This window comes from Sebastes fasciatus, chromosome 6 (assembly GCF_043250625.1).
Source record: "Sebastes fasciatus isolate fSebFas1 chromosome 6, fSebFas1.pri, whole genome shotgun sequence".
NCBI classification, from domain to species: domain Eukaryota; kingdom Metazoa; phylum Chordata; class Actinopteri; order Perciformes; family Sebastidae; genus Sebastes; species Sebastes fasciatus.
This window is the reverse complement of record NC_133800.1, coordinates 7,606,089-7,619,500: the sequence shown is the minus strand read 5'-3', so window position 1 is coordinate 7,619,500 and position 13,412 is coordinate 7,606,089. Positions and strand designations below refer to the sequence as shown.

The following is a 13,412-nucleotide window of genomic DNA, read 5'->3' as shown; positions in this document are numbered from 1 at the left end:
CCTCACCGCTAGATATACAGCCAGATCCTACACACTGGACCTTTAATATTTTTGAATGGTTTTGGACTGTTGGTTGAACAAAACATCACCATGGGCTCTGAAATTATGATAGCAATGATTCATAATTTTGTCACTATAGTTTTTAGACCAAACAATAAGATGAAATAATAATTATTAAATTAATTAATGATATAAACAATCTTTAGTTGCAGCCGTTAAATGGTAATTATTAATTTGTTACGGTCATTTGATTGAACTAATAAAGGCTAGTAAATAAAAACTATTTTGACAAAAACAATCATAATTCATAAGTCAACTTTCAACCTCTTCGTCTTCCTCAGTGGGTGAAGCAGGGAATGCATTTATTTGTTGATGAAAACCATGAGATGCAGTTGAAAGGACCAAATTGTTTTTTGTGTGTGTAACTGATTCCAACGTGAAGAATGAACAGCTGTAGTAATGGCTGTAGTCTTTGCAGTGTGTTGAAGTTCAACAGTCGACCTTCATCGCCGCTAGTTTAGGCCCTTATCATTTCAGTACATATTGTGAACTATAGTGAGACGTCCACATACTGGCGGCCTCTATTATTCAGTTAACTGTTCAATGACATTTTCTGTACATTTAATTTCCATTTAAGAAGGTCTAAATGCAGTTTCAAAATAATGAATTCATGAATCTTTCACTTGAGACTGAAGGTTCATTCTTGACCTTGGAAATACTGAAGGGACATTGTGGAGAGATTGTTTGGTCAGCTGCTGTTTCCAAGGTCAACAATGAACCTTCAGTCTCAAGTTTGACATGAAAGAGAAGTCCGTGTAAAAGATCACAAGAAACGGAAATTTGAACATCTAGATTTGACATGACAACTCCATCTGCTGATGAAGATCGTGTGGAACGATCGGAAGCTCCAGAACTGCTTCTAGATGGACTTTGTGGTCAGATAGTTTGGTCAAATCATTCTTTATTGGTCTCCATGTAGTCAAATTTAAATATATATTGATGATCTGTAATATCCACAAAATGTTGGTTTTATTGCAGCATGTATGTTTCCTAATACTCCTAAATACCCAGAAAAAAATACAGTGGACATGACCCATGACACACACAAACGCCCCCTTTCCCTTAAGGATCCATCCGGATGTTCTACTACCAAGGCATTCATCTCCAAAATGACAAAAATCAGAGTTTATTTAAGAAAATAAGCACTTTAGTATCAATAACAGCATACAAGTATTTGTTTAGAGGTCTAACTGTGAATAAAACCACCATAGACCGTACATGTACATGAACATGAAATGAACAGAGTGAAACACAGACGGAGACGTTAGAAGATTTCAGAAGAAGTAGATTTGTTCATATCCTGTGAAGTTTCCAGCGTAGATGGGTGTGTCGTTATAAATCAGTGACTTTTCCTCTTCCTCAGGATTGTCAAACTGATGTAAACTTCTCCTTCCTAAACAAAGCAGAAGTGAGATGCATGTGATTACAATAGATGAATCATCTCGATGGGGCAGTTGGGTAGAACAGGATAAAGAAGTGTTCGATGTCAGATTTGTATTCTTTTAATTGTTGGTCTGTTTTTCTAAACCCAAGAATGTTATTCATGTTAATCTCTCATCAATCTTTATTTGTTGTTTATTGCGACCGGGTGTTGAATCTCAAAGGGCCCAAATCATGGTATATATAATTTTATATTGCAATATCAATATATATTGTGATATTGTAAATATTCTGGAAAATCCATTGAGTTTATGGAAATAATAACCATACAATTATGTTTTTTTATCTTTTGCTTAATCTAGTGAAATAAATACCTGACAAATCAATGTACTGCATCACACTGATGCATTGATTTGCAGCATTGCAAACAGTCTTATACCACCAGAGATACATATTAAAGGGATAGCTACCACGGCATAAATTGCACGGCAAAAATTGCATGGCAAAAATGTCTCAAAATATATACATGTATGAACATTGTCAACCTTTCACATTGCAGTTTTTTTACAGGTATTCTTTCTCTTTTTAAAACCTCCACCTGCATAACACTGACAAAGGGGCAACATCTGTGTAAAGTAACATATAAGCACTAATATAATTTCCATTTTTCATATTTTTATCATCATCTTGTTCAATAGACAATTACCTGGATTGACAATTGCTCATACCTGATAATAATGGGACTTTCCAAATCAAATTAAAATGTATTTTGCATATACAAGGGCCCACTAGCATGCTGGACCCCTGGATGAGCGCCCATGAAACCCTGATAGTATGTTGTTTACGGTTAATTTAATCAATCTATATATATCAGTCAGCACCTATCAGAGTTCATTTAATGTGTTTACAGTTAAAATGAAATATCAGCTCAATACTAGGGTTGGTCAATATGGATTCATTCTTCAGTCTTGTCACTTTTATTGCATAATCAATATAGATTATGATATTTTATGGAAATTCAATAGACAACCATAGTTAATATCCAATGATACGATCAGTAATTATTGTTATTGTGTGTTTGTCATCTTACCTTCGTTGATAAAGAAGTCAGCCAGCAGAGTAGATAACTGAACGGCGTTAGCCGAGTGAGGAAAGTTACTCTTTCTGTTCCACTGAAAACGATTCACCTCAGGGTGCCACTGTACTCCATAGAAGGGATATTCTTTACCTGGAAGAAACAAAAAAATATTACAACTACTCTGCTACAGAGCAATGATTATACTGTATGTTTGTCAAATTAATATAAAAATAATTTTGTTACCTTCTATGGTTGAGACAAAGTGGACTCCGTTCTCAGCAATGTTTGTAGACAGCATTGAGAAGAAACTCTGCAGCTTCTCATTTTCCTGGAAGGTCTGAAAGAAAAACAGTCTTATTATAGTTACAGTATTATTTATGTATTAACTTTTGTTATTATTTTAATGCTCCATAATATTCTAAATTTTTAAGGATACATAACTGTAACAAATTTGTGGACAAAATACACATTTAGGTTTTTATTTTACTACACTTTGTCTTTTTGCGTCTGTCGATTTTTCCTAAATTCACCAAAAGTAAGCATTAGATAATACCTCATTTACATATTTAAACATAAAAATTCAGAAAACTTGTAATACAAAAAATAATTATCTTAATATAAGTAATGAACTGGGGAAGTATCATGGTGATATCTATTTGTTAAATTTTTTACCCTATTCACCTGGGGTGTCTTCCCTTAAAGGACATAATTAATCGAATTACCACAAACCAATTGCCAAACTGTGCACCTGGGTGGTTTCTGGGGCCCTGGGATTAGCAATCCAGCCTTGATTATCCACACAGTGTATGGAGAAAAACTCTTGAATCTTGTAACGCTTAATGATTGTTGTACCTGCAGATTGTTCATTTACTGTATATACATTTATAATTTCCTGCATGTCTCAATGATCCTTTTGAGTCAAAAGGTCCTGTCCTGCGTGTCAGAAATTCTCAGCACAATAACAAAAAATACCCAGCAGGAAGTGAAACACACTGTACAGTCAGTGACACCTGGGGAGGGATTTACTGTACCTGCACTGCAACTCCAAAGTTGTGAAAATTGCCAGTGAGAGGTTCATGAGTCAGAGCCTTCATAAGTTTGTCGGGGAAACCCTCAAACATCCTACTAGAGACGGCCTCTGCAGGGAGAAATATATATTAAAAAACAAACTTAAAAGATGAGAGGTTTCATCAAACAATGACATTATTATAAGACAAAAACACCCTCTGATTTGTAACCTGCTTCTACTGACACCAACTGGTACGATTCAGTGCATGCAGTTCTCCACAAAATGTTGCCAAACAATTACATCTTTTATCTATTTTGATCTAGGGCAGTCAAAGTTACGCAAACGCCACAAATTTCTTTAACGCATTAGCGCAGTCGATATTCCGGAGGTTGTAGTGGGCTCAGTTTTATGCTGATGATACTGGTATCATGTGAAACTAGAAAACCTAAGGAATTCATTAGTACGTGTGTCAACATGTCATACTAGCTCGTTGTGAAGGAGGTTAAATAATGCTCCAAACTTGGGCAAAATGTTGGCGAGGAAAAACTGTCATGGTCATTTTCAAAGGTGTCCCATGACCTCCGACCCCAAGATATGTGAATGAAAATGGGTTCTATGAGTACCCACGAGTCTCCCCTTTACAGATATGCCCACTTTATGATAATCACATGCAGTTTGGGGCAAGTCTTAGTCAAGTCAGCACACTGACACTCTGACAGCTGTTGTTGCCTGTTGGGCTGCAGTTTGCCATGTTATGATTTGAGCATATTTTTTATGCTAAATGCAGTACCTGTGAGGGTTTCTGGACAATATTTGTCATTGTTTTGTGTTGTTAATTGATTTCCAATAATAAATATATACATACATTTGCATAAAGCAGCATATTTACCCACTCCCATGTTGATAAGAGTATTAAATACTTGACAAATTTCCCTTTAAAAGGTACATTTTGAACCGATAAAACATGTGTGATTCATTTGCGATTAATCGCGATTAATTATGGAAAATCATGTGATTGATCGCAATTAAATATTTGAATCGATTGACAGCCCTATTTTGAACATATTCTCTAAATTCAAAATGTTAATTGAGGCTGTACTTTACCTTAAAAAAAAGATACACATAAAGACATCAACAGTAAAGCAGTAAGCTGTAACCTGTGGTTAGGTTGAGGGGCAGCGCCACGTTCTGAGCTGTAGTCTCTACCAGTAGGTTTTCACCGGCCACCAGCACAGTCAGTAGTTGCATGCCCATGCATGTACCCCAGATGGGGAAAAAGTCCCCCTCATCATTGGCCTGAAACACACACAGAATCAGGATTTTTACTTTTTTGTGTGTGGAACAATAAATCAAAACTCATCTCAATAGCATTAGGACAAAATCTTGTTCAGGCTGTGGCAGAAAAGCAAATTTCCGGTAACAGTAAATGTTCTGCATTTAAATTTTTATGTAGGGAAAAGTACAATGACATTAACTGCATTTTAATATCAAAGATGTTAGTCCTCAGCGCAAAGCTTGATTCCTTTCAGAGTAATAAATTAGTGATGGATTAATGATAGTAAAATTATTGTAATGTTGGAGCTGTACATGAACTTATTGTATATTTTACCAGCAAAATCTAAGGATGCAAAGTACAATAGCAGGAATAACTTTAATGTACTGGAGTAAAAAGTTTGACTATTCTCTCTCTTGAAATTCTGAGGTTAACAAATTGTCTTAGAAAATGAAAATACTCAAGATAGGCGCAAGAACAGTCCCTCAAAACTGAACTCAAGCACAATACTTGAGTAAATTCACTCTGGTTTTGGTGAATTTAAAAGATTAAAAGGACAGATAATAAACAGAAAAAAGGATTTTTTCCCTTCAGTCAGAGAGAGAGAGAGACAGTTGCAGCCTTTGAGGGAGAAACAATGAAAATGATGTTCGGCTGTACAAACCTTCAGAGCGAGTCTGTAAAAAATCCTCGTCACCTTGGCATAGTCTGATGTCTCCAAATCTGCTCTTCCCCCGATGAGAAGCAAGCTAAACAGACATCACACAGTTAGAGCAGTGACAGACTAAGAAAATGCAACGAGTGTATTTATCTAAGATATAAAAGTATTTTTCCTCTTCTAACACATTTATGGTGACGCAGCTCACCCATTTATCTTCTTGAAGATGTTTTCATATTCATCGGTATCGAGAGTCAATCTGTGGAAGACAAACAAAACGAAAAGTGCTGCTTCCTTACTATATTATTCTACATTGTTTAGACAGCACGAAAGTCAAAGGTGACAGAAAATCCACTTCTTCTTTTTCCACAAATATCAACAGTGACAGCGGATAAAATCACAAATTAACATCCAAATAATGTCATTTACATTCCCAAGTAGGGCTGTCACAATATTAAATTTTCACTTCACGATTATTGTGGCCAAAATAATTCACAATAACTATAATATCGCGATATCTATAGAAGATTTGAAGAAGAAAAAAATCAGTCAAATTCATCTTTAACTTTGTTTATTGTGCAAGTGTAGGGAGATGGAGAGAGTCTGTACCCATAACTGTATATATAAAATGATTTAAGAGCCACTAGATTATTTCTATGATATTATCATGTGTATTGACATGATATCAATATTTCAAGGTTATCGTCAATACCGGTATATCCCTAAAATAACTCAACATTAGTCTGATGCTACCGTCTAAAGAAGTCCTGTATACATTTTTATTCTGCAGATTAAAAAAGTGGTTATGAATAGGTAGAATTATCTTCCATTACTTCCACAATTGCCAGTGTTTTTGCAACCTGCTCACTGACATTGACAGGTCATACATCAAAAAAGCTCCAGTGAAATGTGTATGGTATGATTATGGTCTGATCTGTACAGTTATAAACAACATTAGAGAGGACTCAACCCACCTGATAGGCATCACTCTGCTGCCCCCAGACTCAGTGAATTTCACATAGGCGGAAGGTATGTAGGTGGTCCCGAAAGGTTTCATGCCTTCCTCTGAAACTATCTGAGTCAAAATACCTGTGGGACAAAAACACAGCAGCTGTGAAAGTTCAACAGTTACAAAGAAACATTCATTTGTTCTACATTTTAAACTAAACTTCTCTTTATCTCTAGTTTCACTTACCGATGACTGGTCTGTTGTTCACAGCCTCCTGCTGCAGTTTAGCCGGCATAGCTTTGCTGCAACAGAAGTAGCAGGAAAAAAACAACCACACATATGTGTTGGACATGCTTTTATCTCAATTTCCAGTGACCGATCAAGGCTTGATTCAGCATTTAAAAAGACACGATCCTGTTCTTATGAAAGAAGCTGCAGCAGACGTATATATATGTGGTGAGTTAAAGGAGGATATAGTCAGTACAGGGAAGTTAGGAATGTCCAGATCTACATGTAATACTGCACATGCCGGTAAAGCAAGTTTGACTGCTGACGTAAACAAATATTCTGCTGACAGCACGGACTTTTTGGTAACATTTTCTAGCATTTAGTGTGGTGGGAAATGGTCACAGCTTCTTTAGTCAGAGGAGATTTTTGCCACAAAGTTACATGAGAGCGTCTAAGTAAGCAGCTTTTGGGTCACACGGCTCACTAGCGTTTCAAAGTGCTGTCAGACAGGTTTCAGTGTGAAAATTAAAGCAGGCTTTCTATTTATAGGATTTTAAAGGTAGGGAGTTTATTGTAGAGGCATGCTCTGAGGCCAAGCTTTCTAAGAAGGGTTCTGGTTCTGCTGACAAAGACTCCGGGAACATCACTCCAGGGGTTTCTGTCTATTTTAAATAAATGGACATTTTTTGAAAATCAGTTTTATACTTGGATAGTATTGTGTGCATATCTTTATAAGGGAGCAAAATGAAACAATAACTTGAAAATATGAGATGCATAATTTTGGAAAACCCTCTCCATCACAGGCTGACGTTTTGGTTTTCAAGTACATTTGGTAGTAAAATGCTGCTGTGTGTAAATCAACAGTGCAACAGTGGAATAACTTGAATCAGCAGAAATGTGCGTTAAAGTCCTTGTGGGGGTGCTGGTAGAACACCAGTGTGAAACAACACAAGCTCAACAAAATCTTACACACAATCAGTGGTAAAATCCTCCACAGGGCAAAGTGGGAATTTACAGACCATGAGCTCAGAGAGTCCCAGATTAACGACATGTCAGTTGGGTTAAAGTACACTATATACAGATCCTGCATTAGTAGCTAATGTTTTGTAAAGGAGATAATTCAGTTTTATTTTAGTTTATATTATGTTCATGTGTTGGATATTCCTAACTAAAGTTATTCTCAATCGAATTACAGCAAACTACTTGACGCACAAAAAAATCGGAGGCCATGAAATGTTATTGCAGTTCTTCCTGCCATGAGTAGTCCGCTGTGTGCACTGTACTTAATGGGAACCTGGAGGCGACGGGGTGAACGATGCACAGAGGGTGTTTGTTGGGGCTGGAGGGTCAATAGGGATGTTGGGGCACATAGATTGGACATTCTAACAATAATCAACAATCTAATAAAATATAAATGACTGGATCAACGTAAGTGTTAAAATGTGATTTTCTGCTGTGATGTGTCTTTGCTGATGATGAGAGTTGATTAGAGCTTTGGTTTCAGGTCATAGAGTACTTTGTACAGAGAATAAAATAAAGTTGGTCACTAGTCTGTCTCCAGTGTATCAGAGTCAACCACCAGGTGGAGATGAATTGCCACCAATGGTACAAATTCACAGTTGTTGTCTTTGACAAATCATGTAAAACAAAAAAATGATGCTCACCAAACCACAGTATGCCACGATCATTGTTTAATATTTACAGGTATGTTAGAATCAAAATCCTCAGTACATTATTAAAAAACTATGCAGTGAGAGAAACATTGTAAGATATCAACTATATCGACTATATTCAGCATCAACTTTGTGAAAAACTTAAAAATATTTAGGTTTCCCAGTGACTTTAAAATACGGTCATGAACCTGATGACTAAATAAAGTCATCAGGTTTTCTGTGATCCTCGCAGACTCTGTCCAGTCTCTAGCTTAACTATTTTTTTAGATGCTACAGCATCAGGTAATTCTCATCCACAGTATTTTACTTTTTTCAGCAATACTAACTATTATAGGTTTTACATAGACATCAACACTTGGTTTGGTCCCTTAAGTCACACATTAGTAAAAAGAAATTAACTTTCCTGACATCCATGTGAGCAGCAGTCTCCATCTTCAAAAGGCAAACAAATCAAATCCAGACCATGTCAATCTTTCTCTGCAAACAAAATACACAAAATAAAATGAGTAGTTTTTTCTTTTAAATACAATATTTTAAGTAACCTAACTAAAAAGGTCTTGAAGACTTAATCCAAGTTTTAGCCTGTCGCTCCATAATCACATTAATATTCATACATTTAAATTTAAAACATTCACAAATGACAAAGAAAAACACAGATTTGGTAGAAATTTGTTTGATTTTGTCTTATGACTTTCATATAATGTTGTTTTGTAGATTTGTTGTTGAATATTGTTTGCAACTTACCCCTGAGCCTTTCTATTTCCTGACAAACATCTTTACACACAGCAGCCAGTAGTTCTTCCTTTGGCTCCTGTCCATCCAGAAATACTGAGAAAAAACACATAGATGTCATTTATTTCATCATTTAGTAAATCTGCTATAGTTTCATTATTTAACATACTTTTTTAGGTCTCAGCCACATAAATACCCTAACTGCTACAATAAATCACAGTTCTTATCCCATCTCGTGGCATCTTTAACTGGACACTCACTAATCTCAGACGCCGTGCTCTCCATCTCCTGCCTGTTTTTCAGGTACATCGGCCACACGTGTCCGTCAAAGTATCCAGGAGGATCAGGAGGCGTGTACACCCTCGAACTGTCAATCAAAGACAGCAACAGAGGTAAAAACATGAAGACGCCAACTTTCTCTCTCTCTGCCTTTTGTTTACTGCAATTTAAACATAAAACATGGAAATTAAGCGAAATTCATTAAAAGGTAAAACAGGAAAGATAGTGTATTTATTTAAAAATCTGACACCTTCGTCTCCTGTTGCAGACATCATACGGTATTTCCATGAAGTATCTCTTGTAAAATAGCTCATTCAGAAGCCTGGAAAAGTAAAACAGAAAGAAAAAAACAGAGTTACAGCATTATGATCTGGTATATTATATTTTATTTGTATTATTATTAAGAGATAAGTTGTCATATCATCAAATAAATCCTGGGAAACAGTTAGCCATCATGGTAAGAGATAAACCACAACTGAATGGTTGGTTACATTCCAAAAAAAGTTGGATGTCTGGACAAACTTCACATTTGTTATTATATTATATATAATTATAAACTCAGTAGCTTCACTAAAGCCTCCCTCATGTACCTGTGGTTGAAAATGAGGAAGCCCTCCACAATCAGCACATACACCTCCTCATCCAGCGATGGTGTCGTGTGCTCTGGCTTCAGGCCTCGCAGCCTCAGGAACGACTCAGGATCTCTTCGCCACGAGTCGACATCGCTCATCATTGTGTCCATGTGGAGAGCATCGAGCGCTTACACAGAATGCAATCAAGTCATTTATCAGCAAAATGCCAATCATTCTCTGGTTCCAGCTTCTCAAATCTGAGGATTTTCTCTGTTTTCATAACATTTGAATTAAATTATAATGAATATTTTCACTATTTTATCAGGAGTATTATTTAGAAAAAGATTTAATAAATTAGATACAAAGAAAATAATCATTAGTTGCAGCCCCACATTTTTAAAATTATTAGGATATTTTGTTTCATTTATTTAGTTAATTATTTATTTGTATATTTTCCATAAAGTTTTATTTTATTCCCAAACATGAATCTTTATTTTTTTTCTTTCTCTCTTGGTCTAAAGTATTCAATTTCAAATAAATTGGAAATAGCCATTTACATACCCACCATTGTAACCTCCCCAGGTTGATAACACTCCAAAATTCCCAGAAATACCAAGGACATGACTGCAGTGTCCTTAATGGTAGCTAATCCCTTACATCCCATCATTCTTCCATAAATCTATTTTCAGATGCATGAATAGATGGACTACAGCTGCACCGAAAATGTTGATGTCTTGAACAAACAGTTAAATAAAGTGTCCTTACTGTCATATTGCTTAAACCCATTGCTGTCCACTGGTACCACAGAATCATCCTGAAGAAAAGAGCATCCACTGTGATCACTCAAGCTCCCATTATAAATAATAAAATGTGAAAGCGATGATATGATCTACCTTAAAATATGAATCCTGTGCAATGAGATAGCTGTTGGGTATCTGCTCGTGTAGACTCTTAGACAGAGTGGATTTTCCTCCGTTGGTTATCCTGAAAGAAAAACAGTGCATATCACTAACAACATTTTAAAGCTGTATGAATTACATTGAAATTGTTACTTCTTTTACTCACCTGCTTCAAAACTCAAATCTACAACTTTCTTGATTGAGATAACTGCGTACGTCAAGTCAACAATAGCCATTAGAGAGCTTTAAAGAGCAATTTCGCAGCAGCTAAAAACCTTGTTGCTGTGATGTAGAAGTGTACTGCAGGGTGTGTCAGTACCAGAGCCTTGGCAGGGCTTATGTATCAGCTGATATCAGCTTATCGTAGAAATATCATTGCTGGCGTATGTGCCAACTGATAAATAATAAGCAGCACAGAAATGTTTGTTTTTTTAACTGTAAAATGTCCTGCTCAGTACACATCTTGGTCAAATTATTTTACAGAAAACACACATAAGGGATCCTCGAAAATGTTTGTTTATGTTATTTTGTTTATGTAAAAGAAAAAAAGGAATATTGACTGATAACATTATCAGAATTATTATACTCTTTAGTATCGGCCTCAAAAATTCTGTATTGGGTTAGTTTATTTTCTAAAAGTAAAACAGGGCTGGCTCTAGCCCTTTTGGTGACTTAGGCGTCAGACATCCCAATGGTTCTCAAGACAAAAATTAAGCCTTTTATTTTCATAAATAACTTGGTCCGATATTGTTAGTTTAAAAGTGTTTGGTGTTTGCATTTTTTTATTTATTTTAGGTGGCACCCTAGGCGACCGCCTATATGATCTACGCCTTAAGCCGGCCCTACTGTAAAATGTCACACTTTGGTAAAAAACAAAACAAACTGAATGGTTTCTAATTAAAATATGTAGACAAATAGCGCCTGATCTATCGTTGTCATGTTTTTTAAACTCTCAAATGTCAATATTGTATCAGCCTCCAAAATCAGTCAGGCTGTAATCAGAATGCCTACACTGTGACATCACTGTTGTACTGTATGTGGTCAGAGGTGCAACCAAACCACACTCAGAAGTGCAACACACTTTAAACCAACTGAACCGCTGCTTTCAACACGGTTAGTTACGTGACAAGTCATATTGGGAAATATTGCAAAAGAAAGTAAAGAAATCCTGTACACTGTTGGCGCTAAATCTATTTGATAATGCAACATTTCGGTCACACACACCTTCATCAGACATCCTGATTTTATTTTTCTACACACCTGTCTGCAGGGTGTGCATGAGCCGACACTTAATTTGACATCATAAAAAATGTAAAACATCTTCTAACTATGAATTACTATGAATGCAAAGAAAATAGTTGTAATTTCAGGCTTTTAAAACACCTATTTTCTTATTAACCCTTCATTTTCTCAACACTTGCCAGCACTTCTGTACAGTGAATTAATGTCAGAAAAACAAAAACCTGAGCAATCTGATTTCTCCCTCTGACTCTCAGGACTCTGCTACACATGTTAGACACATGGAAGTAACCATCTCTTATCATCAGTCTTATCTGCCACATGGTTGTCACATGTTGTATTGATCTGCTGGTGTCCCTGCTGCTCCCACTTCAACATGTAATTTAATAGGAGGCTAATGCATTTTTCCTGGTGCCTTTCTGTGACCTATTGTCTGTCTCCCTGTCTTACATAACCACCAAGAAACATTTCAGAACCTGAACAGGCATCTTAAATAAAGTATGAAGTAACTATGAAAACTGTTTCCACTTTATATCTTATATAGCCTATGTGGTGTATAACCTTAAGCATGCAAAATGCTATCTGAGTTTCAACAGGCTTCCTAGGGGCAAAATAACAGAAGGAGAACAATAAAATGCATGCAAGGAGGTCAACACAACAACACATAACGTTTACAATCCTCACTTACCCGCCAACTCCTACAACTAATGTTTTCATCTCAGTTTTAATGTGTAAAACTGGTGAAAGAAAGTTAATTAACAGCTCATGTGCAGACTAAAGTAGTACACATGCGTGTTATGTCTACTGCTGCAACAACTCTGCAGCTCTGTGCTCACTCAAGATTATCCGCAATCGGACGCTTGTGATTCGCTGATGGAGCTGTTACGTCACTCCGGACCTGCCCATTGAGAAAAAAATCAATACAGTGTTACAACAGAGTTCTATTGAATGAACACCTGATAAAGTACAAGTAAGTTGAAATATAATAATAATAAATAAATAAAAATACAATAAATTGTGCAGAAGGTTCAGGGTTCACATATACAAAATATCGTCAAAGCATAAAACAATATTTAAAAAATATGTACAAAATGATAATAGAAATAGAAATAAATGAAAAATTACAATAAAGTAATATAAAAATGAAATGAAATACATTGTACAGATTTACATCAAAAGCATAAAAGATTGTAATAGAAACGTATGAATACATTTTGATCAATGAAAAGATAAAGTAATGTAAAGTATTTTAAAAAAAGAACATATTGTACAGAGTTAACATAAAAATCATAAAAAAGTATGATTAAAATAAATAGACAATGAATACATCTTGGTCAATCATAATATAAAGATAAAGTGATATAAAAAAAATAAAATACATTG

General features: G+C 35.7%; 2 protein-coding genes across 3 annotated transcripts; both read right to left on the bottom strand.

Annotated features, from left to right (window-relative positions):
- Nucleotides 1-944: 944 nt before the first annotated feature.
- On the bottom strand, nt 945-8,175 carry LOC141768910 (gamma-glutamyl hydrolase). The gene is made up of 9 exons (XM_074637428.1): nt 6,654-8,175; nt 6,433-6,547; nt 5,667-5,717; nt 5,465-5,549; nt 4,685-4,823; nt 3,550-3,656; nt 2,762-2,855; nt 2,531-2,668; nt 945-1,453 (listed from the first exon to the last, which is right to left on the bottom strand). The coding sequence occupies exons 1-9, from the start codon at nt 6,757-6,759 to the stop codon at nt 1,335-1,337; spliced, it is 954 nt and encodes a 317-aa protein (XP_074493529.1). The 5' UTR covers nt 6,760-8,175; the 3' UTR covers nt 945-1,334.
- A 136-nt stretch (nt 8,176-8,311) lies between these two features.
- Nucleotides 8,312-12,869, bottom strand: nmrk1 (nicotinamide riboside kinase 1). Of its 2 annotated transcripts, none has more exons than XM_074637430.1 (8): nt 12,718-12,869; nt 10,785-10,875; nt 10,657-10,705; nt 9,910-10,078; nt 9,570-9,641; nt 9,301-9,407; nt 9,053-9,136; nt 8,312-8,785 (listed from the first exon to the last, which is right to left on the bottom strand). In XM_074637430.1, the coding sequence occupies exons 1-8, from the start codon at nt 12,744-12,746 to the stop codon at nt 8,775-8,777; spliced, it is 612 nt and encodes a 203-aa protein (XP_074493531.1). In that variant the 5' UTR covers nt 12,747-12,869; the 3' UTR covers nt 8,312-8,774. The 2 variants fall into 2 exon arrangements, with proteins under 2 accessions (XP_074493531.1, XP_074493530.1); XM_074637429.1 differs by having other exon boundaries at nt 8,312-8,740.
- Nucleotides 12,870-13,412: the final 543 nt, after the last annotated feature.

What these genes read in the sequence shown, in the direction of transcription:
- LOC141768910 (XM_074637428.1), bottom strand. Translation starts at nt 6,759, where the DNA reads ATGTCCAACACATATGTGTGGTTGTTTTTTTCCTGCTACTTCTGTTGC. An exon ending in GAACAACAGACCAGTCATCG is followed by an intron (nt 6,548 to 6,653) that starts GTAAGTGAAACT and finishes TTTGTCCCACAG; the next exon opens with GTATTTTGACTCAGATAGTT. An exon ending in CTTTGTCTCAACCATAGAAG is followed by an intron (nt 2,669 to 2,761) that starts GTAACAAAATTA and finishes TGTTTCTTCCAG; the next exon opens with GTAAAGAATATCCCTTCTAT.
- nmrk1 (XM_074637429.1), bottom strand. Translation starts at nt 12,746, where the DNA reads ATGAAAACATTAGTTGTAGGAGTTGGCGG. An exon ending in CACAGGATTCATATTTTAAG is followed by an intron (nt 10,706 to 10,784) that starts GTAGATCATATC and finishes TCTTTTCTTCAG; the next exon opens with GATGATTCTGTGGTACCAGT. An exon ending in GGAAATAGAAAGGCTCAGGG is followed by an intron (nt 8,741 to 9,052) that starts GTAAGTTGCAAA and finishes TGCCTTTTGAAG; the next exon opens with ATGGAGACTGCTGCTCACAT.